Source organism: Octopus sinensis, linkage group LG18 (assembly GCF_006345805.1).
Source record: "Octopus sinensis linkage group LG18, ASM634580v1, whole genome shotgun sequence".
Classification (NCBI taxonomy): Eukaryota; Metazoa; Mollusca; class Cephalopoda; order Octopoda; family Octopodidae; genus Octopus; species Octopus sinensis.
This window is the reverse complement of record NC_043014.1, coordinates 47113462-47138311: the sequence shown is the minus strand read 5'-3', so window position 1 is coordinate 47138311 and position 24850 is coordinate 47113462. Positions and strand designations below refer to the sequence as shown.

The 24850-nt window shown below is 39.3% G+C and overlaps 1 protein-coding gene and 1 long non-coding RNA gene across 5 annotated transcripts in view; one reads left to right on the top strand and one right to left on the bottom strand.

Annotated features, from left to right (window-relative positions):
- LOC118767048 overlaps positions 1 to 12362 on the top strand; it is a 26402-nt gene extending 14040 nt beyond the window's left edge. Inside the window, exons 2-3 of the long non-coding RNA XR_005002936.1 lie at positions 317 to 325; positions 12200 to 12362. This is a non-coding gene — a long non-coding RNA (uncharacterized LOC118767048). The remainder of the gene's footprint in view (positions 1 to 316; positions 326 to 12199) is intronic.
- LOC115221471 (equilibrative nucleoside transporter 4-like) overlaps positions 1 to 23826 on the bottom strand; it is a 37622-nt gene extending 13796 nt beyond the window's left edge. For 2 of the 4 annotated variants that reach the window (XM_036510993.1, XM_036510995.1), the window contains exons 1-4: positions 23603 to 23826; positions 6746 to 7413; positions 3342 to 3597; positions 753 to 827 (exon numbers count right to left, since the gene is read on the bottom strand). In XM_036510993.1, the coding sequence (XP_036366886.1) occupies positions 753 to 827; positions 3342 to 3597; positions 6746 to 6958 (544 nt within the window). In that variant the 5' untranslated portion in view covers positions 6959 to 7413; positions 23603 to 23826. Of the gene's footprint in view, positions 1 to 752; positions 828 to 3341; positions 3598 to 6745; positions 7414 to 20144; positions 20370 to 21114; positions 21332 to 23602 lie in introns of those variants that run through there. The other 2 variants (XM_036510994.1, XM_029791655.2) reach the window with 2 other exon arrangements.
- Between the last annotated feature and the right edge of the window lie 1024 nt (positions 23827 to 24850).

The following is a 24850-nucleotide window of genomic DNA, read 5'->3' as shown; positions in this document are numbered from 1 at the left end:
CAAAATCATTTGGACGGAAAAAATATGAGTTCTGTTGACAAGGTCAGAACAGTACCGGAGGAGTATTTTTCATCATGGATGAGTAAATTTTGGAAGAGGGGCCTTACAAGTCTACCAGATAGATGGAAGTGTATTGTAGAAAATGAAGGAGAGTATATTTTAGATTAAAAGAGAACTTTGTTTATATTAATTTTGAAAACTAACAGAAGTATAAAAAAACAGCATTATTTATGGGATGACCTTGTATAATGCATGTAGGTATAACTATGTATAGAAAGTGGTGGCATTCCAGAAAATAGAGACCTAATGGCAGCAGGTGTGCCTAGTAATTTTGGTCTCTTATAAATGAATAATTATTGCTATTTCTTCAGGTGAGTGTCTAAGGCCTAGATTTTTGATAGACTAGAGTTGTAAGTCGTAGGTAACACAGGTGTGAGCAACAATGCAAGTGATTAACATAACTGTGGAAAAAGTCGTCATAATTTAGTGGATGAGTTGCCATCTAGTTCACACATACACACACACACAGTTGATTAGTTGTCTTACACACATACATGCATACACACACACATGCAGAAACACGCAAATACACACACACACACATACATTCATGAATGGAAGAAAATACTGACACTAAAAGAATGACTTCAAAAAAAGGTTTAGTTAAGAAAGAAGAAAGGGAGATGGTGAGAAAAGGGAGAGAATTGAAGAGACAGACAGAGTGAGGGTAAGAGAATTTGAATAATACTTACTTTCTCCTGTCATGACAGCTTGTGTGTAACGATGGGGTAGCATACTGGTGTAACCATAGAAACTGGATTGTTGAACTACAATGGAGAGATAATGATCAGTTGGTAGGGAAGAACTAGTGGGAATATAGGACAGGGTAGTGAGAATATAGGACAGAATGATAGGAATATAGGATATAGTGGTGGGAATACAGAACTTGTGGGAATATAGGACAGAACTGATGAGAATTGAGGATAAAACTAGTAGGAATATAGGACAGAGGGTGGGAATATAGGACAGAGTGGTGGGAATATGGGACAGAATAGTGGGAATATAGGTCAGAACTGATGGGAATCGAGGATAACACTAGTAGGAATATAGGACAGAGTGGTGGAAATATAGGACAGAATAGTGGGAATATAGGATAGAACTGATAGGAATATAGGACAGAACTGATAAGAATCAAGGATAAAACTAGTAGGAATATAGGACAGAATGGTGGGAATATAGGACAGAATAGTGGGAATGTAGGATAGAACTGATAGGAATATAGAACAGAATGGTGGGGATGTAGGGCAGGGTAGTGGAATGTATGGCAGAGTGGTGAGAAATTATTGACATATCTATTAATAGAACAGCAAAAGGAATGTTTAATTTGCTATGAACATAGAAAGTTAATTAGGTTTGATATGGTGACAGGTGAGTCAAAATGATGAGTCAATAGAATTCTTGCAGTTTGGCATCCAATCAATATTTTATAAAGAAATAATTTGGTTGATTTGAATAACCTTTGATTCTGTGGAGGAGAAAAAGAGAAAACTTGGTCCCAGGGCAAAAATGAAACCAGGTTGGAGTTTATCCAATATCAAGTAGAAGTGAATGATCACTATAATTTGTTATATAATTCAAAGAATAGGGCAGACACCATGATGCCACAATTAGATATGTTAGCACAACTGGCACATATATGTTCATAAACTGACCATGATCGTGTCAGCTGTTAGCCTGACCACAACTGCTTTATCTGGTACACTGACCATTACTATCTCAACTGACAAACTGACCACAACTGTCTCAATTTACTGTTACTTTCTTATTTGATAGACTGACCGTTACCATCTAAACTGGTGAACTGAATATTACTGTCTCAACTGATCAACTGACCATTACCATCTTGGCTAACAGACTGACCTTTCCATCTCAAATGAGAGGTTGACCATTAATGTCTCAGTTGATAGACTGGATATGGAAGCACTCCGTCGGTTACGACGACAAGGGTTCCGGTTGATCCGATCAACGGAACAGCCTGCTCGTGAAATTAACGTGTAAGTGGCTGAGCACTCCACAGACACGTGTACCCTTAACGCAGTTCTCAGGGATATTCAGCGTGACACAGAGAGTGACAAAGCCGGCCCTTTGAAATACAGGTACAACAGAAACAGGAAGTAAGAGTGAGAGAAAGTTGTGGCGAAAGAGTACAGCAGGGATCACCACCATCCCTGCCAGAGCCTCGTGGAGCTTTTAGGTGTTTTCGCTCAATAAACACTCACAACGCCCGGTCTGGGAATCGAAACCGCGATCCTATGACCGCGAGTCAGCTGCCCTAACCACTGGGCCATTGCGCCTCCACAGTTGATAGACTATTATTGCCTCAATTGATAGACTGACCACAATTGTTTCAATTGACCATTACTGTCTTAGTTGACAGACTGATCAGTACTGTCTCAACTGATAAACTGACCATTAGTCTCAGTTATCAGACTGACCATTACTGTCTTGATTGATAGAGTGACCACAACTGTTTTAGTTAACCATAACTGTCTCAGTTGATAGACCGGTCAGTACTGCTTCAACTGATAAATTGACCATTACTGTTACAATTGATAAACTGACCCTTAGTCTATTATCATCTCTGTTGAGAGACTGACTATACTGTCTCAGCTGGTAGACTGAAAATTACTGAATAATTTGGAAGAATCTGAGATTATCATAGTATTTACTAATGAAGTAAAAGTTTACTTTTTACTTCATTTACAAATGAAGACATACATAGGACAAGTAATATACGTTTTACAAGTGGCCGGTCAGTTTGAGCAGTGATTCCTCATATGTGGATATAAATGAAAGCAGTGGTAACCATTTACTCTTTTACTCTTTTACTTGTTTCAGTCATTTGACTGCGGCCATGCTGGAGCACCGCCTTTAGTCGAGCAACTCGACCCCGGGACTTATTCTTTTTGTAAGCCCAGTACTTATTCTATCGGTCTCTTTTTGCCGAACCGCCAAGTGATGGGGACGCAAACACACCAGCATCGGTTGTCAAGCAATGCTAGGGGAACAAACACAGACACACAAACACAGACACACACATACATATATATATATATACATATATACGACAGGCTTCTTTCAGTTTCCGTCTACCAAATCCACTCACAAGGCTTTGGTCGGCCCGGGGCTATAGCAGAAGACACTTGCCCAAGATGCCACGCAGTGGGACTGAACCCGGAACCATGTGGTTGGTTAGCAAGCTACTTACCACACAGCCACGTAATCATTTCTATGTTCTGGGATATGACAAAATATTTGACTGGCTCAACTCTATAACTTACTTGTTGATCCAACAGCCACCATACCAACTGCCATTAGGGTGATGCCATATGATGTTTCTTTGGAAAACATTTCCAGCCAAATGTCGCAGATGGTAACGAGCAGTAACACTGTAAATGCCACAATATAACCAAATGTAATCCGGAGTTTCAAGCTGAACGTTTCGACAAGCACGTTTGTGGCGACTACGCTGAAGAAAGCAACCACAATATAGGTGAGGCTCATGTCAAATTCAATGGTTGTCCTGGGGAATCGGTCCTACAAGAGAGAGCAACAACAAAATTGAACAATTTCCTTTCAAAAAAATGAAAGAGGACACAAAATACATCAAAACAAAATATTTGTTAATTACTCTTTACTCTTTTCTCTTTTATACTTGTTTCAGTCATTTGACTGCGGCCATGCTGGAGCACCGCCTTTAATCAAGCAACTCGACCCCCAGGACTTATTCTTTTGTAAGCCCAGTACTTAGTCTATCGGTCTCTTTTGCCGAACCGCTAAGTAACGGGGACATAAACACACCAGCATCGGTTGTCAAGCAATGCTAGGGGGACAAACACACACACACATATATATATATGTATACATATATACGACGGGCTTCTCTTCAGTTTCCGTCTACCAAATCCACTCACAAGGCTTTGGTCGAACCGAGACTATAGTAGAAGACACTTGCCCAAGGTGCCACGCAGTGGGACTGAACCCAGAACCATGTGGTTGGTAAAAAAGCTACTTACCACACAGCCACTCCTGTGCCTATTGTACAGAGTTTACAATAAGCTGAGTCGATAGTTGCAGTAACATGAACACTTCATTTTTGTATCTGGTTTGCAAGTTTCTTTATGTGAACATATGTTGAAACAAATTTTGTTGTGTCGAAGGGGCAGTCATTATGCTAATATTATTCACACACACACTTAAGGCAGTGAGCTGGCAGAATCATTAGCAACCCATTAGCAATAAGGCAGCGAGCTGGCAGAAACGTTAGCATGCCGGGCGAAATGCTTAGCGGTATTTCGTCTGTCTTTACATTCTGAGTTCAAATTCCGCCGAGGTCGACTTTGCCTTTCATCCTTTCGGAATCGATTAAATAAGTACCAGTTACGCACTAGGGTCGATATAATCCACTTAATCCGTTTGTCTGTCCTTGTTTGTCCTCTCTATGTTTAGCCCCTTGTGTGTAGTAAAGAAATAGGTATTTCATCTGCCACTACGTTCTGAGTTCAAATTCCACTGAGGTTTACTTTACCTTTCATCCTTTCAAGGTCAAGTAAATGGGTACCAGTTATGCACTGGGGTCGATGTAATTGACTTAATTTCTTCCCCCAAATTTGAGGCCTTTTGCTTCCAGTAGAAAAGATTATTAACACATGCACTGGTTTAATTACACTCCTTTATTATTAGTCAATGTGGAGGCGCATGGCTTAGTGGTTAGGGTGTTAGCATCATGATCGTAAGATTGTGGTTTCAATACCTGGACCGGGTGACGCGTTGTGTTCTTGAGCAAAACACTTCATTTCACATTGCTCCAGTCCACTCAGCTGGCAAAAGTGAGTAACGCTGTGATGGACTGGCGACCCATGCAGCTGGGGAACACATATGCCATAGAAACCGGGAAACCGGGCCCATGAGCCTGGCTAGGCTTTAAAAGGGCGCATTTATTATTTTTTTATTATTAGTCAATTAGTTAAATATCCAACTAACTAAGCAATTGTTTGACTAACTTGGTCAAACAGCAGGTCGTTTATTTTGTTTTTGTTTGTCAAAATTCTTGCTATTTGTAGTCTTTTTAGTGACTTCTCTCTTAGTCCATTACAGAGGTTGCATTACAAAAACAATCAATTAGTTAGTTGGATTTTAAACCAATCAACTAATGATTGAACCAGTGCACGTATTAATAATATCAGCATCTGGAAGCACTCCGTCGGTTACGACAACGAGAGTTCCGGTTGATCCGAATCAACAGAACAGCCTGCTCGTGAAATTAACGTGTAAGTGGCTGAGCACTCCACAGACACGTGCACCCTTAACGTAGTTCTCGGGGATATTCAGCGTGACACAGAGAGTGACAAGGCCGGCCCCTTGAAATACAGGTACAACAAAAACACGAAGTAAGAGTGAGAGAAAGTTGTGGTGAAAGAGTACAGCAGGGATCAGCACCATCCCCTGCCGGAGGCTCGTGGAGCTTTAGGTGTTTTCGCTCAATAAACACTCACAATAAACTCTGGGAATTGAAACCGCGATCCTATACCGCGAGTTCGCTGCCCTAACCACTAGGCCATTGCGCCTCCACAATATCAGCATAATGACTCTCACAAGACACTGCAAGATAAACACGGTTACCTATAAATGATGTTTAAGGAGTTTCTCATTGCCTTTTCCCAACATTTTGCACTTCAAATTAATAAAACATTATTTATGTACTTTGCTCCCTTCTCTTGCCATGTTCCACAGTAAACTACTCTGCCCTAAGTTGCCTATTTACTGTAAGGCAACCAGAGGGACCCAGGTCAAACTATCCTTTTCAGAGACAGTATATTGCCAATGAAGTGAGAGGATGTAGACCAACTGAAAGATTCTACCTCAGCGACAAGTGTCTACAAGAAGAAAAAAACTATAATAACAAAAATGTAAGGACATCCACCGTCCCAGTTGCTTTATAACTGGAATCAGGCAGAATTATGATGTATCCAGGGTACTCGAAGTTCTGCCAAATCCACCCCCCAAAACCACCACCACAAACAACAACTATGACGACGACGACGAGAAGAAGAAGAAGAAGAAGAAGAAGAAGAAGAAGAAGAAGAAGAAGAAGAAGAAGAGGAGGAGGAGGAGGAGGAGGAGGAGGAGGAGGAAGAAGAAGAAGAAGAAGAAGAAGAGGAAGAAGAAAAAGAGGAAGAAGAAGAAGAAGAAGGAGAAGAGGAAGAAGAAGAAGAAGAAGAGGAGGAAGAAGAAGAAGAAGAAGAAGAAGAAGAAGAAAAGGAAGAAGAAGAAGAAGAAAAGGAAGAAGAAGAAGAAGAGGAAGAAGAAGAAGAAGAAGAAGAAAAGGAAGAAGAAGAAGAAGAAGAGGAAGAAGAAGAAGAAGAAGGAAAGGAAGAAGAAGAAGAAGAAGAAGGGAAGGAAGAAGAAGAAGAAGAAGAAGAGGAAGAGGAAGAAGAGGAAGAGGAGAAGAAAAAGAAGAGGAAGAAGAAAAAGAAGAAGAGGAAGAAGAAAAAGAAGAAGAGGAAGAAGAAAAAGAAGAAGAGGAAGAAGAAGAGGAAGAAGAAGAAGAAGAAGAAGAGGAAGAAGAAAAAGAAGAAGAGGAAGAAGAAGAGAAAAAGAAGAAGAAGAGGAAGAAGAAAAAGAAGAAGAAGAGGAAGAAGAAAAAGAAGAAGAAGAAGAAGTGATTAATTAATTAATTAATTACCTGATAATAATCAACAGCTGTAATAAAACTGTTGTACGGCAGCAGGAATCCAGCTCCTGACATCACAAGAGCAAGGTAAATACAACTGCAAGGATCCCTGGGTGGTTTCATTTTCTCCTTAGCCGTCTGGGGTCTGAATGACCCCTCAGCTTTCCGGTGGTCGACTGGGGAGTCCTTCATTTGACAATAACCATGGCTGAATGTATCATCCATTTTTCGCCGTCAACCGAGCAAATTTGTAAGACGTATGACAACTGGGGTATTTCAGAGTCCGTTTGCAGTCAGTAGACTTGTGATTTTGGTACAGAATAAATATATTTCCTTTATTTCATACTATATGTTGTGTGTGTGTGTCTATATGTGTATATGTTATCAGTAAAGATATATGCGTGTGTGTGTATGTTTCTGGATGTATCTGTTTGTCACTGTATACATGTGAGCGTGAGTATATCGATTTGTGAATTTGTCAGCGTGTATAATACAAAAATAAAGAGTTTTCTTCAATATTTCTGTGTGTCGTCTTTAAAACTCAATAATCTGAGCTCAATAAAGTTTAGTGGAATCAATTGTTTATTTGTTGTAGTCTGTGATAATAAATCTTGGAAAAAACTCAGCCAGTTAAGTTTGGTGATTAAACCAGTTGTGATGTGTCATGATGTACTGGTGCCCTGCAACACATAAAGAAATATAACCATTTAAAACAGCTGGCAATATTATTGAAGAGACATATAAAGCGGCAAGCTGGCAGAATTGTAAGCACATCAGGCAAAATGCTTGGCAGTTTTTCACCCATACTCTTTTACTTGTTTCAGTCATTTGACTGTGGCCATGCGGGAGCACCACCTTTAGTCGAGTAAATCAACCCCAGAACTTATTCATTCTATCGGTCTCTTTTGCTGAACCGGTAAGTTACGGGGACGTAAACACACCAGCATCGGATGTCAAGCGATGTTGGGGGGACAAACACAGACACACAAGCATACACACATACATATATATAATGGGAAGGTATACGAAAATAAACAAAAGACGAAGGCATATATATGTGTGTATATATATATATATATATATATAATATATATATATATATATATACGACAGGCTTCTTTCAGTTTCCGTCTACCAAATCCACTCACAAGGCTTTGATCGGCTCAAGGCTATAGTAGAAGACACATGCCCAAGGTGCCACGCAGTGGGACTGAACCCGGAGTCATGTGGTTGGTAAGCAAGCTACTTACCACACAGCCACTCCTACGCCATATTTATGTTCTGAGTTCCAATTCCACTGAGGTCAACTTTACCTTTTGGAATCAATAAAATAGTATGTGTTGAATACTGAGGCCTCTGTAATTGACTTATCCCCGTCTCCTGAAATTGCTGGCTTTGTGCCAAAATTTGAAATCATTATTATTGAAGAGACACAAGGTGGCAAGTTGGTAGAATCATAAGCACGCTGAGAAAAATGCTTAGTGGCATCTTTCATCCATCTTAAAAAACCCATACATACCCTTGGTTGCATTTTTACAATGAAAATCCTGCTCCTACTTGTTTGGACATGAACATGCTAGGAAACATCTGACGGAGCATACGAAATGTCCAGTAGGTAGTCGACACCTGTAGCTAATAATTGCATACTGTCCTTCTCTTCCAGATTGTGAAAGCTTACCATAGCGTTTAATCTAAATACAGTGAAATTTTAAGACTTCATTTTTTATGAGCATATATGGGTTAATGTTGTGAGTTCAAATTCTGCTGAGGTTGAAATTACCTTTCATCCTTTTGGGGGTCGATAAAATAAGTACCAGTTGAGCACTGGGGTTGATGTTTTCAACTTACACCCCACCCTAAAATTTCTGGCCGTGTGCAAAAATTTGAAACCAATGCTATTGAAGACATGGTTTATATGTGTTTTCATGCTGCAATCATTTACATATATATATATATATATAATGTGAAATAGAAAGATGAATAATCTTGTAGTAGATTAATCAAAAGTTTAACCGATACCTTAGTAGCAACTGCGTTCAGCTCCATTTCTTCAATTCACCAATATATATATATACATATATATATATTTCCAGAATGAATTTTGTTTTGAGGGCATATATATATACATATATATATATTAATAAATTTTGGGGTAGCAAAAAATTATAGAAAAATTCTCCACTACCAGCTGTAGTTTGAATATATATATATATTTATAAATGAGGGTGAAAAATTGATAATAATTTAATAATACCATTAATTTAACACCGAGTGGCTTAGCACAAAAAACTACGGAGAAAATACAAATTTATACATAAATTATTAGAGAGTTAACCACTATGTGGATAACTCTAGTGCTAAAAATAGCCCCGATAGTATAGCCACAGAAAAAGATGTTTACAACTAGAAGTAACATACATTTAACGGAAGGAAAGTGAAATATAACGAATAAATAGATTGACTCTGAACAAATTGTTTCATTACTAATGTAATATGTAATTTTACTTACATACACATCTATAAATCATCAGCAGAGGTTTGTTTTAAATACAATTAATTAGATCGACCCGAGCGTCAAAAACACGAGCGGTTTAACGAATTGCATTTTTAGTTATAAAGTTATTAAGACAAACCTCTGCTGATGATTTATAGATGTGTATGTAAGTAAAATTACATATTACATTAGTAATGAAACAATTTGTTCAGGGTCAATCTATTTATTCGTTATATTTCACTTTCCTTCCGTTAAATGTATGTTACTTCTAGTTGGAAACATCTTTTTCTGTGGCTATACTATCGGGGCTATTTTTAGCACTAGAGTTATCCACATAGTGGTTAACTCTCTAAAATTTATATATATACATATATATATATATATATTATATATATATATATAATATAATATATATATATATATTATATATGGCCGTTGCCAGCCCCGCCTGGCACCTGTGCAGGTGGCACGTAAAAAGCACCCACTACATCACGGAGTGGTTGGCGTTAGGAAGGGCATCCAGCTGTAGAAACATTGCCAAATTAGACTGGAGCCTGGTGCAGCCTTCTGGTTCCCAGAACCCGGTCGAACCGTCCAACCCATGCTAGCATGGAGAACGGACGTTAAACGACGATGATGATATATATATATATATATATCATGCAGTCAAGTAGTATATCCTTGGTAATGGTATATAATCAGTTGGAAAGTTACCACTAGTTTCACATCTACTGTTGTACTTGGCAATATAGGTGACTCATCAGACCTGCTGTCCTGAAGTACATAGCCTCTTCACTACTGGAGGTAAATATATTGTCTTGGTGAGTTTGGTGGTGTAAAAAATCTGAACAAAAACAAATCCCTTCTGAGAGGGAGTTATCTCCCCTTGAATGATTTCAGTTGTGTCCAAAATGGACAAGTTTATATGTTTTTTTTCTGTTCACTTGTGTACATGTGAGAAAGACCATATTTCCAGAATGAATTTTCTGTTTTGAGGGCATTAGTTAAAAATTTCACTTTTTGAATTTAAGAAGGCATTCAGATCATGTAGATTGTTCCCTCGGCCAGCAGATTTTGCACTGTCTGCTTCCATTGAGATAAGGAGTAGATTGTTCCAGCAGCTTCCATGCAATTTTCTATGGAATTCTCTCATCTTTTAATCACCATATTAGCTGGCTAATGTTGTAACACTGTGCCACTTTGGAATCCTAAAAGTGAACCCAGCCTGGCCTTAAAGGTGCCCTCTGTTACTCCAACATATTTCCACATGCACTCTTCGAGTGTTACAGCTGCTGCTGTTGTTGATGCTACCGTTGAACACTACTGCTCATAGATTATGGCCTCAGTGATGCATCAACCATCTACCGGGTACTTATTTGTTAACCCTACATGCACATCCTACTTCTGAGCAGGGTTTTAGGGCATTCACCAATATATTTTTTACACAAGGTGCACAACTGAATGAATCGCTTGAGTTATGTCTATTGGATAATCTCTTAGTGATACCTTCTTGAATTTAAAAAGTGAACTGTTTTGTCAATGCCCTCATAACAGAAAACGTGTTTTGGAAACTTGGTCTTTTCTGTTTGCAAGCTAGTGAACAGAAAAAGTGTATAGAAACTGACCTTATTCAGAAACACAGCTGAAATTGTTCAAGGAGAGCTAACTCTTTGCATTTCAGAATTTTTCTTTTGGATTTAGGTTTTTTTTTCACCATCAAACTGACCAAGACTATATATTTACCTCCATTCGTAAAGAAATTATGTGCTTCTGACCAGTAGACGTAGGAGTGGCTGTGTGGTAAGTAGCTTGCTTAACAACCATATGGTTCCGGGTTCAGTCCCACAGCGTGGCACCTTGGGCAAGTGTCTTCTACTATAGCCTCGAGCCGACCAAAGCCTTGTGAGTGGATTTGGTAGACGGAAACTGAAAGAAGCCTGTCGTATATATGTATATATATGTGTGTGTGTGTCTGTGTTTGTCCCCCTAGCATTGCTTGACAACCGATGCTGGTGTGTTTACGTCCCCGTCACTTAGCAGTTCGGCAAAAGAGACCGATAGAATAAGTACTGGGCTTACAAAAGAATAAGTCCCGGGTTCGAGTTGCTCAATTAAAGGCGGTGCTCCAGCATGGCCGCAGTCAAATGACTGAAACAAATAAAAGAGTAAAGAGAGAGAGTAGACTCACGCTTATTGCCAAGTGCAATAGCCGGCATAAAACCAATGGTAACTTTCTGATGGTTACTATTCAACTACATAAAATACAACTACTCAAAATTTCTTTTAAAGCATGCTTTTTCTGATGTTTTTCAGATGACTGACCATAAACACACACATGATATGCATGAACAAACAACTACTTGTTCATTTTCATTTATTATACACGCCCCGCCACACACATTTTACGTTTTTTGACTTAGGATAGCAATGTATGAGTAAACAGGGAACTATTTTGATTCCACGTATTCATAATTAAACTATTATCAATGATAAAGAAGAAAAAGGTGGTGAGCTGGCAGAAACGTTAGTACGCCAGGTGAAATGCGTAGCAGTATTTCGTCTGCCGCTATGTTCTGAGTTTAAAAGGTCGACTTTGCCTTTCATCCTTTCGGGGTCGATTAAATAAGTACAAGTTATGCACTGGGGTCGATATAATCGACTTAATCCGTGTGTCTGTCCTTGTTTGTCCTCTCTGTGTTTAGCCCCTTGTGGGTAGTAAAGAAATAGGTATTTCGTCTGTCATTACGTTTTGAGTTCAAATTCCGCCGAGGTTGACCTTGCCTTTCATCCTTTCGGGATTGAAAAATTAAATAGCAGTTGTGTACTAGGGTCGATCTAATTGATTGGCTCCCTCCCCCAAAATTTCGGGCCTTGTGCCTCGAGTAGAAAAGAATGATAAAGAAGAAAAAAATTCATTCTTTGAAATCCTCTAAATCTAGAAAGATGACATATTTGAAAAATTAATAAATGAGTGTGTGTGTGTGTGTATGTGTGTGTGTGTGTGTGTGTGTGTGTGTGTGTGTGTGTGTGTGTGTGTGTACAGATTGAAAATAATAAAATAGAAACATCTGGTTATGAATATTAATTCTGCTAATTGTTTTGAAGGATTAATAGAGACATTACGGCAGAACAAAAGGCGTTGCTCATAACAACACACCATAGAAATAAGCTGGCCAAGTGGACAAGATGTGTGACCACCTGTTCTTCATTCTTAGCTTGTTACCAGTTCAAATCCCTATGCAGGTGATTTTTTTTGTCACCATCGCCATCTTCCAGTTGAGTGACTTGTCTAGGTCTCGATGAAGACAGCTCTTCCAGTTTGGATGTCTCAATTGAGCAATGCAGGCTGGGTTCTGGTCCTTCATTGTTCATTTGCTCACTGAAACACCTCATCTGCACATACTGTAATTACAGATAATAGCAGTGGTTCACCAACTGCACTGGTTGATCCTGGCCATGGACAGTTTATTGTCTGTTCATCTGCTCAGCATCTAGTGATATTCACCATCGACTCAATAAGTTCATCGGATCTTTTCGGCTTGAGCGGCAGTTTTTTCTAGCGGTGTCATATGAAATTGTCACCCATAATTATGACCCTAGTATCGATCTATTGCATTTCAATCTGTTTTAGGGTTAGGGTTGGGGGGAAGGGTATCTTTTTTGTCTTCACAAATGTAAATAAACCCAATCTGTTTCTTAAATGAGGGACATATTCATACGACACAGAATGTTTTTTACGTCAATAGACGGCAGTGATTGGTTGAAATTGCAGAAATTGAAGAAAAAAAACAACAAATATCTTACAAACTATAGAATTTTCTCAATAAAGCCAAGAGAAAAAGATGTTTTATAAACACATTCTACCAGTATATGAAGTTTAAAATTTTTTAGTTATCTAGAAATTATGTTAAAAACTGCCGTTCAAACCGAAAAGATCCAGTTCATCTGCTGAAATATTTGACATCCACCATGTTGTCTCCCATGATTTTAATGTACCCTGGCTCAGGTGTCATTTATCCCATGGCTGGGAACCTGACAGGTATTACTAATCTGGGTCAGAGTATACCTGGGAACAACGGTGGCTAATAGGTGGTGCCACACTCTTCAAAGCCCTGGAATTCCTGAACTAGGGCCCTAAAACCAGATGCAGTTTAAAGCCTCCAAAAAATGCCCAAAATTGTCTCTGTACTTACCAAACATAAAACACATTCCACCCAACTCCATTTGTAATTAATTTACATTTCATGGTTCTCTCGGCTGCTTATCTGAACAAGAGTTTATCATTAACTCATATGATAGGTGTAATTTCAGTTGATTAAAATACATTTTTGTTATGTTATCCTGCACTTTTTTCATGCAGATTTTCATGCAGAAGGCACCTGTGAGGAATTATCTAATGTCATAGCATAAGCACTTATGTATTTTTAGAACATGTCTATCTATACAATGTGAGGTATATTTGCCATCTCAATATGGCTAACCACTAAGGGTGGGTGTTACTGTAGCTTGTGGCCCCAGGAGAACATCGTCTCCAGCTGGCTTTAGGCACACTTTCTGTGCCCTTATGGTATTTGAAAAGGGAGGTCATCTCCTTTGCAAATACCTTAAGGGCACAGAAAGTGTGCCTAAAGCCAGCTGGAGGAGATGTTCTCTTGGGGCTACAAGCTACAGTAACACCCACCCTTAGTGGTTAGCCATATTGAGATGGCAAATATACCTCACATTGTCGTGCAGTTACTGTTTATACCTCGTTCAGAGATTTATTATTGCTCTAACTATACACATATACAAATACACACACATATAAATACAACTTGCATTCACACACACACCATGCACCTACACACACACATCATGCACCTACACACACCAACATACATTCACATGGTTGTGTGGTCAAGAAGCTCACTCTGCAACCATGTGGTTTTGAGTTCACTCCTACTGTGCAGCACCTTAGGCAAGTGTCTTCTAGGCTGAAAAATGTTTTATGAGAAAATTTGGTAGATGGAAAATGCATGGAAGCCCATCGCGTGTGTGTGTGTGTGAATGCATGTCTTTCTATTTGCATGTACACTCACATACACATACACAAATATACACACACCCCTCACACACATTCATATACATACATACACCATAAAGATAATTTCTTTGACTTAATCAACAATTAAGAGGGGAAAAGCTTATTGACTCAAGTTGGTGGTTGGTTGATGTGGTGATGTTCATATCAATCTTAGTAAAGTAAGTGAATATAGCCACAAGTAGGAATTGAACTTAGATCACAGATTTTATTTACTAAGTTCTCACAACCTGGATTACCATATTTTTCATACAAACCCACTGAGGTCAACTTTGCCTTTTATCCTTTCGAGGTCAATAAATTAAATACCAGTTGCATATTGTTGTTGATCTAATCGAGTGGCCCTTTCTCCAGAAATTTCAGGCCTTGTGCCTTGAGTAGAAAAGAATATTTTTTAAGGCGGTGAGCTGACAGAAATGTTAGCACACCGGGCAAAAGGCTTAGCAGTATTTCGTGTGTCTTTACGTTCTGAGTTCAAATTCTGCCGAGGTTAACTTTGCCTTTCATCTTTTCGTGATTAATTAAGTACCAGTTGCATACCGGGGTCAATCTAATTTACGACCATGACCATGACCACCACGTCCACCACCACTTGTTGATGGTTTAACTAACAACAAGATGGTTGAACAATAAATTATTTGCTTTCATCTCTGTCAGTTTTTAAGTTCAAATCTCACCAAGGTTAGAGTAAGAGTTTATTCCTCTGAGGTCAATAAATACCATTAATACACTAATAGGCACAGGAGTGGCTGTATGGTAAGTAGCTTGCTTACCAACCACATTGTTCCGGGTTCAGTCCCACCGTGTGGCACCTTGGGCAAGTGTCTTCTGCTATAGCCTCGGGCGGACCAAAGCCTTGTGAGTGGATTTGGTAGACGGAAACTGAAAGAAGCCCGTCGTATATATGTATATGTATATATATATATGCGTGTGTGTGTTTGTGTGTCTGTGTTTCTCCCCCTAGCATTGCTTGACAACCGATGCTGGTGTGTTTATGTCCCCGTTACTTAGCGGTTCGGCAAAAGAGACCGATAGAATAAGTACTGGGCTTATAAAAAGAATAAGTCTCGGGGTCGAGTTGCTTGATTAAAGGCAGTGCTCCAGCATGGCCGCAGTCAAATGACTGAAACAAGTAAAAGAGTAAAAGAGTAAGGTCAAGGAATTTTGTGCCTAAGTTATAAATTCTTATCAGGTTCAACAATGTGATGTAGGAAGATGGCTGGGAAGAGGAAGAGATTGTTAGAAAAGATGGTTACCAAGGAAGGAGGTTGCTAAGGAAGATGGTTGTTAAAGAAGTTGCTGAAGATGTTGCTAATTTGATGGCTACTAAGAAAAATGATAACTAAAGAAGATGGTTGCTAACGAAGGTGGTTGCTAACAAAGGTGGTTGCTATTGCCTTAGATAAACTACAGACAAAAGAACAGTATTACAGCTGAATGTTACTTATGTCTCAAGGGGGTTTTAAGGGCCAGTGTTTAGTCCAAGTTGAACCAATTCAACACTGATCGAACAGGAGAAGAATGTATTTTTTACATAGTTTTTTTTTACATGTATTTTACATGTATTTTTTACAGGCGCAGGAGTGGCTGTGTGGTAAGTAGCTTGCTTACCAACCATATGGTTCCGGGTTCAGTCCCACCGTGTGGCACCTTGGGAAAGTGTCTTCTACTATAGCCTCGGGCCGACCAAAGCCTTGTGAGAGGATTTGGTAGACGGAAACTGAAAGAAGCTCTTCGTATATATGTATATATATATATATATATATGTGTGTGTGTGTGTGTGTGTGTGTGTGTGTGTGTTGGCCTGCTCGCTTAGCCAGCAGAGTGGCATCATTTGAAGGCTAAAACAATGTGAAGCGCATTGTGACCAGCGATGTTTAGCAACATCTGATAGCCTGGTCGGTCATGGTGATCACGGTGATATATATATATATATATATATATTAATCAGCCGAAATTGCGAAGATGATCCGGTTCTTGACTGATGATTGAGGGCTTCGAATGTCCCGTCCGTGTTTTTTTGTGTCGTCTTCTAAATGTTTCACGTTCTTGTCCCAGTTTGTATATTTTTTACTTTTACATACATATATATATATATATATGTATGTGTGTGTATATGTTTGTGTGTCTGTGTTTTTCCCCCCAACATCGCTTGACAACCAATGCTGGTGTGTTTACGTCCCCGTAACTTAGCAGTTCGGCAAAAAAGACCGATTGAATAAGTACTAGGCTTACAAAGAATAAGAGCTGGGGTCGATTTGCTCGACTAAAGGCGGTGCTCCAGCATGGCTGCAGTCAAATGACTGAAACAAGTAAAAGAGTGAAAAGAGTAAAAGAGAAAGTTATTTCACTAAACATCCCATAATTCCTGTATTGGGAAATAAACCACAAAATACGGAGTATATTCTTGTTAGAAATATGGGGACAAGAAAAATTTAAATGCAGAAAATGAGACACAAATCTCCCACCAGGAATTACAACCGTTTTTCGTGGTCTGCTACCACAACAGCTCCTTTATAAGATCCAGTTAGCTCAAGTCATCATCAGGAGGAACCATGTCCGGTTTCGGGCCCTACTCCCCTACCGTTTTGACGTGGTGGGGCCCCCTCTTTTGGAGGTGTCTTCAGCTCTGGTGTTGGGTGCATGTCTTCTTTCTTCTTCTTTCTTCTATTCCCTGGCCTCTTCGATGTATCGTCAGCGAGTGTCAGCCGGTGACTGACTGACTTGTCAAAATTTTTCCCTTTAAATACCTTCTGCTAGGCTCCAGCGGTAGCCCCAGCAAGTTGTCACGTTAAACTGTCTCACCTTAACTGACTAGTGAAGGTGCTTCGTAAATGCTTTATCATTTATGAAAATGATTGAGCATTTATGAAAATGATTGAGCATTTATGAAATGCCCTGTCATTTCATAATGATAAAGCATTTCATTATGAAAGAACAGAGCATTTCATAATAATATGCCATATCACAGTAAACATTCCCAGGTGATCTATTCTTGACAAAGGAAACTTGAATAACAAGTTCTGCTTGTGACCAATAGATTTGAACTCACAACCTATGGACTAATAGCCCACTATCTTATTCATTCAACCATCTTTATCTGTACACAGCAAGGAGAGTAAGTATCCCTTTTCTCTAGAATAGCAGACACTTCCTGGTCCCTCTATAGCTGACACACAAACACTACCATACAGCAATGCTGTTCATACACAATAAACAGGACAGCAGCTGTCACACAAACATTTAAGATGTGTTCTATTTTCAAATTACTGAATGGGCTTGGTTTAGGATTCATTGTTGTAAGATATTGAAGAAAACCTGATGTTTTTTCACAAACATGAATTGTGATATCAATGACATGTGATGGTGGTATGTGTGTCAGTGTGTGTGTGTGTGGCAAGGACAATCCTTTGCTAGGAATATTTTAGACTGCATCTGAAAGACAGCCAGCCCTACCCCAACGACCATCCATCAGTACTCTACTGCCACTTACCCACTTCCATGTTATATCCCTCTGTTGACTCTTCTACTTCTTAGAAGAAGAGAATATAAAAGTATCTATTATTCTAAGGAGACCTAGAAGGATGTTTTATTTATTTACTTGTTTCAGTCATTTGACTGTGGCCTTGCTGGAGCACCACCTTTAGTTGAGCAAATCGACCCCAGGACTTATTCTTTGTAAGTCTAGGACTTATTCTATCAGTCTCTTTTGCCAAACTGCTAAGTTACGGGAACATAAACACACCAGCATCGGTTGTCAAGCAATGTTGGAAAAGGGACAAACACAGACACACAAACACACATATATATACATATACACGACGGGCTTCTTTCAGTTTCCGTCTACCAAATCCACTCACAAGGCTTTGGTTGGCCTGAGACTATAGTAGAAGACACTTGCCCAAGATGCCACGCAGTGGGACTGAACCCGGAACGATGTGGTTGGTAAGCAAGCTACTTACCACACAGCAACTCCTGCGATATGTAAATAAATAAATAAACAAGACAAGATAAATTCTGAGATGATAAAGCATGGCCTGGACGTCGCGGGCTTCCCTTACCAACTTGAGACTAGACTGACGGTATGACAGTTTTCCTGTCCTATAGCGATAGACCCCTCATACGGGATGCCACATGCTGTGACACCTTTTCCAGTGTCAACATAGTGGGTTCAGAAACCAGCCCAGAAGGACAAACTGTCAAAGCGCTGGCCGCTCTCTCACTGGTTTGTAGACAAGCCTGTGGCAGTGGAGGCCACCAATGTTCTCAGCACCTGGACCACATCCTTGCTCCCTGCTATCAGGGCAGGGATGGTTGGCGAGCTGGCAGAAACGTTACCACGCCGGGCGAAATGCATAGCCGTATTTCGTCTGCCGTTACGTTCTGAGTTCAAATTCCGCCGAGGTTGACTTTGCCTTTCATCTTTTCGGGGGTCGATAAATTAAGTACCAGTTACGCACTGGTGTCGAAGTAATCGACTTAATCTGTTTGTCTGTCCTTGTTTGTCCCCTCTGTGTTTAGCCCCTTGTGAGTAGTAAAGAAATAGGTTATCCACAATTTCAAGCCCTGTGAGCCAGAGGGGCTGTTCCAGCACATCTCCCTTGCCATTCTCCAAGGAAATGCCTTTTCCAATTTGTCTGCTGGGATCATGAGGCAGATTGATAGGTGTTTTTAGATATTTCTTTGCTGTGAGGAAAAGGAGAGACATGATGATTTAGGCAAGGCCCTTCATCAAATTTAGAAAACTATTTCATTAAGAATATTACCCTACCTCCACTCACACACCTCACTGTGGTTTCTTATTTTCCAGGTAGGTCTCCTGCACTAAACACTTTACCTGATTCTACTTCAGCTCTTTAATCTCTTAAGAAATCTTTTCCTACCCATGTTTTGTCTTTAGGTGTAAACATACAGAATATACTTTATATGCACTTTTGACAAGTTGTGGTGCACCTGAGCACTGTATACAATAATTTCATTATTATAGAAACTAGACATCACTCGTATCAACGTCATTGATGAGAGTGTGTGGGGGGAGGGAGAAAAAGGAGAGAGCTGTAGCTAGATGTTAGAGAGAGTAGGGGAGAGATGGATAGGTAGGTAGATAGGCAGACAGGAAGATAGCTAGCTAGCTAGAGAGACAGATAGGCAAGTAGATATATTAGGTAGGTAGAATAAGAGACATATATATATATATATATAATATATATATATATATATATATATATATATATATATATATAATATATATATATATATATAGATAGATAGATAGATAGATAGATAGATAGATAGATAGATAATAGATAGATAGATAATAGATAGATAGATAGATAGATATACATACATACATACGTAGATAGACAGTCTGATCGATCGATAGATAAATAGATAGATATACATACATACATACATACATACGTAGATAGACAAACTGGTCGGTCGATCGATCGATCGATCGATAGATAGATAGATAGATAGATAGATAGATAGATAGATAGATAGATAGATAGATAGATAGATAGATAGATAGATAGACAGAGGCAGCCAGTTGAATAATAAAAAGTACAGATGCACACAGATACATCACATAACACACATACACATACATATAATTACATCACAACATACATACACATAGATATAAATATATCAGACATACACATAAAAACATCGCACATACACATTATCACACACACACACTCATACTGACCATAAGAATAAATATTTTTGTTGTTATAACACACCCAACTACCTTGATATACGACATACAACAACGGAACAGGAGATAACGGGTTAGCTGAAGGTTTATAAAAGAGTAATTGCTTAGATTGTACCTTAGATTGGAATATCCAAGTCAGTCATCGCCAATGTGTGAGCTAGAATGATTGATACAAAATCACATTTCAATAAACCCTGTTTGTGTTCGTCGCCTTGTACCTTAATGATTGCCCAAATACTGCAGTCGTGTCGTTAATAGCTTCGAAAAAAGCATGAATGCAACAACTTTCATTATTCCATTTCGTAGTTTAAAGAAAACAGGAACTAGCGAGACACGCAGGCACTCTTAATCCATCTCTCTCTGTTTCATTCGCTTTTTTTTAAACCCTCTCGTTTTCTCTGTTTCTTTCGTTTCCTTCTCTCTCTCTCTCTGCTCTCACTCGTTCCCTCTTTCTTTCTCCACCTCTCTATCTCTCCCCGCTCTCTTGCTTGTATATATCTGTGTTTGTATATTTGTGTTGTTGCGTGTCTGTGAGTGTATATGTGTTGCGTATTGTAACATATCTGTCTGTTGGGTAACAAAGTATATGTTTATGTGTATATACATCAACGGTGTATATGCATCAATTATGTGTATATGCATCAATGTGTATATGCGGATTCCATGGACAGCGAGGCTCGCCAATGGAGAAGTTCTTAAGCAGATAAGGCCGAAAATGTCGCTAGAAGCTAGGATCACCAAGCATAGATTGGCATATTTCGGTCATATTATGCGGAGAAAATCCCTGGAGAAGGACATCATGCTCGGAATGGTCAGTGGCAAGAGAGGAAGAGGCCGACCAAGAACCCGCTGGCTTGACACCACCAGGAGTAATACCGGAATGGACATGGCCAATCTGAAGGAAGCGGCCCAGGATAGAACTGACTGGAGGACACTGATCCAACGAGTGACCGAGAGTCGACTTCCACTGAGCGGATAGAGAGACAGAGCATCAACGGTGATTAACCTTTGGGCAGCCCCGATCGAGAGGGAACCTTTGACATACCAGCTATGACCATCTCGTATATCTATAACTGGGGTCTTACCCTTTGTTTAGGACAGTAGTGTGACTGGAAGGTGTTTTGGCCACTATTTCTAGTAGGTGAAACCATAGTTTTAAGGATGCGGGGACCAAAGATAAAGGGCAATCGTTTTACAAAATCCTGAATTTTATTTCCAAGGTCCTGTCATTGGGTTGTAACCACTAATACTGGTCCCTGGACGGAATTGGCGATAGTAACAGTGGTTCTTTCTTTGGGGCAGAGAATCATAAGAACATAAAAAAGCCATGGGTCGTGTGTGTGTGTGTATGTATATATGTATGTATGAATGTATGTATGTATGGATGGATGGGTGTGTGTATGTATGTATGCATGTATGTTTGTATGTATGTATGGATGGATGGATGTGTGTATGTATGTATGTATGTATGTATGGATAGATGGATGGATGGATTGATGGATTGATGGATGGATGCAAGTGTGTTTGTATATGTGTGTGTGTGTGTATGTATGAATGTATGTATGTATGTATGAATGTGTGTATGTATGTATGCATGTATGTTTGTATGTGTGTGTGTATGTATGTATGTATGTATGTATTTATGTGTGTGTATGTATGTATGTATATATGGATGGATGTATGTATGTGTGTATGTATGTATGCAAGTGTGTTTCTTTGTTTGTGAGTGTGTGTGTATGTGTATAAGTGTTAAGTGCTTGAGTGTTGGTACATCAATGTTTATGTATGTATATATGTGTGGACTACAGGTATGTCGTAGAGAGAAGGAAGACCAGTACTAATGTATATGTTTGTGAAAATTGTGCGCGCGCGCACATAGAGTTGGAGGGGATGAAATGCATCAGTGCATACGTGCATGCATGTATGCACGCATGTGTGTGTGCGTGTTTAGCAAACAAATCTGACCAACAAGTTGCCAATGATGTCATGCAGCTATTTTCGAAAGCGAAAGTAGAAATGTACGCGCTTGAGTATTTCTGCACATATACGTTTGTATGAATGCAAGTGTGTGTGTATGTATGTATGTATGTATGTATGTGTGTATGTATGTGTGTGTGTGTGTATGTATGTGTGTGTGTGTGTATGTGTGTATGTATGTAGGTGTGTGTATGTGTGTATGTATGTGTGTATGTATGCAAGTGTGTGTATGTGTGTGTACACAATTCTACGCAACAACACCTGCCGTGTTATTGTGTTTAAGAAAACAGTAAAAAAAAATGGTTGCATCCCTATATCTGTCTGTTTGTCGCCATAACAGCACCACCATCACCACCATCACCACCACCACTACCATCACCACCACCATGCGCATCATTGTCTGTGTGTCTCCAATTTTCTTTCACCTGTATACATCATCACTCAACTTATTAAATTCTTCATCTTTGTGTTTAATTAAAAACGACACATCCCTAACACACACACACAAACACACACACACATGTATGTATTCATGCATGCATTTATAGAGGTATTGCGACGTTTTGATATATACCTTCGGGCTATTCTTTCTTTTGAGTATACATACATACATGTATATATGTGTGTGTATATAAACATGTAGGTGCGAAGCTTCGCTTGTATGCATGTATATGTGTGTGCGTGTGTGTGTATGTATGTATATGTGTGTGTATATAAACATGTAGGTATGAAGCTTCGCTTGTATGCATGCATGTAACATGTATATATATATATATATATATATATATATATATATATATATATATATATGTATGTATATATATTTCGTTTTTGGATATATATATATATATGTATCTATGTATATATATTTCGTTTTTGGATATATATATATATATATGTATATATATATATATATATATATATATATATATATATATGTATATATATATATATATATATATATATATATATATATATATATATATATATATATATATATTATATATATATATACACATATATATATATATATATGAGTGTATGTGTGTGTATGCATGCGTGTTTTCACTTTAGATATTTGAGAATATCATCATCCTTATCATCATCATCATCATCATCCCCATCACCATCACCACGATCTTCACCACCAGCACCATCGCCACCAGCACCATCGTCACCACCACCACAACCACCACCAACACCACATCATACAATGTTAGCGTCAGAGCCTGTATTTCGGTCGTTGAACTTGCTTACAAAAATACAACCAAATTTCCCTAAAATTGCAACCCCGCCTCGTCTTAAATAAAGGGTGCGTTTAGACATTGAAGTCCCCCTGGTCTACAGACAGACAGACAGACAGGGTGGTCGGTCACTAACGAAAGATCTTTGATTTAGAGCTGACCTGAACCTAAACACCACTGACACCACCACCACCGCCGCCGCCGCCGTCGCCTCAACATGAAACATCAAATAAGAATTGAACCCTCTCTCTCTCTTTCTCTTTCTCTCTCTCTCTCTGTCTCTTTTCCTTTCTCTCCTTTCCTCTTCGTTCCTCACAGAATTCCAAAAAATATAAAGGGAAGCTGGGCCAACCTTTGTGTCCACCACACTCTAAGTGGTCAGTGTCTTCGTTTCTGTTAAAGTCGATGGATGGATACAGCTCCTACGGATGACCCTGCGTATGTGACTCTCTCTCTCTCTCCTTTTCCAATGACGGACAACAGACTTGTTCTGTTGAAGCTAAGATAGCATGACGCACCGATTCTACATGGTTTTAATTAAATATGAAAGATTGGTGTTAAGAGAGATAGTAGAGAGCAAGTAGTATGTGTGTGAGGGTGAGAGGGAGAGCAAGCAAGGAGAAAGAGAGAGAGAGAGGGAAAGAGCAAAGGCTATGAGAGAGAGGGAGGGAGAGCAAGTAGTGAGAAAAACGGAGAGCTAGAGGATGTAAATACTGTCAGAGAGGAGAGCAAGCATTGAGAGAGAAGGAGACCAGAAAGAGGGAGAGAGGGTAAGAAAGAAAGAAAGAAAGCATGGGAGAGAGAGGAAAGAAGGAGAGAGGGAGAGTAAGCATTGAGAGAAGCAGAGAGGGAGAGCAAAGATTGAAAGGAGATAAGGAGAACAAGCAGAGAGAGAGAGAGAGAGAGAGGAAGAGTGTAAATATTGTGAATGAGAGAGCAAGTAGTGAAGGAGGTGAGAGAAAAGGAGAGGGAGAGAGCAACCAGTGTTGGTTGGTGGATGCGTGCGCGCATGTGCGTTCGTGCATGCGCGCACACGCTTTCTTGACGGTTGCGATATGAGAAGAGACACAGAGAAAGCGTTAGAAATATCGTGAGAGAAAAATGTGTATCACACAGAAGGGAAGATATAACGTTAAAAGGGAAGAGAGTTTACTGTAATAGGTGTGTGTGAGAGAGAAAGAGGCAGAGAGAGGAGTGAAAGAGAGAGAATGCGAGAGAGGAGGAGAGAGATGGAGAGATAGTGTAAAAGTGAAAGTAATGAATGAGAAGTAGATTGATAGATATAATACGAAGGAAGGGGGTGAATGTTTGAGACAGAGAGGTAGAGAGAGAACGATAGAGACAGAGAAGAAGATGTGTGTGAAAGGGGTGATGTGAGAGCGGTCAGTTTGCTTTGTTGATATTGTGGTTCAGTTCCGATTCATCTCTGAACAAGCTTTTACGATCTAGCAGCCATAAAAACATCTATTTGTATATTAGTATCTTCATTAAATTTAATGTATCAAAGAAGAAAAAAAGATGACGTGTGGTTTGAGGGAGAATTAGCTGCTATTTCTAGCCGGTCGAGCGACTACAACGACGCTCTCGCGCTTGCGAAAGA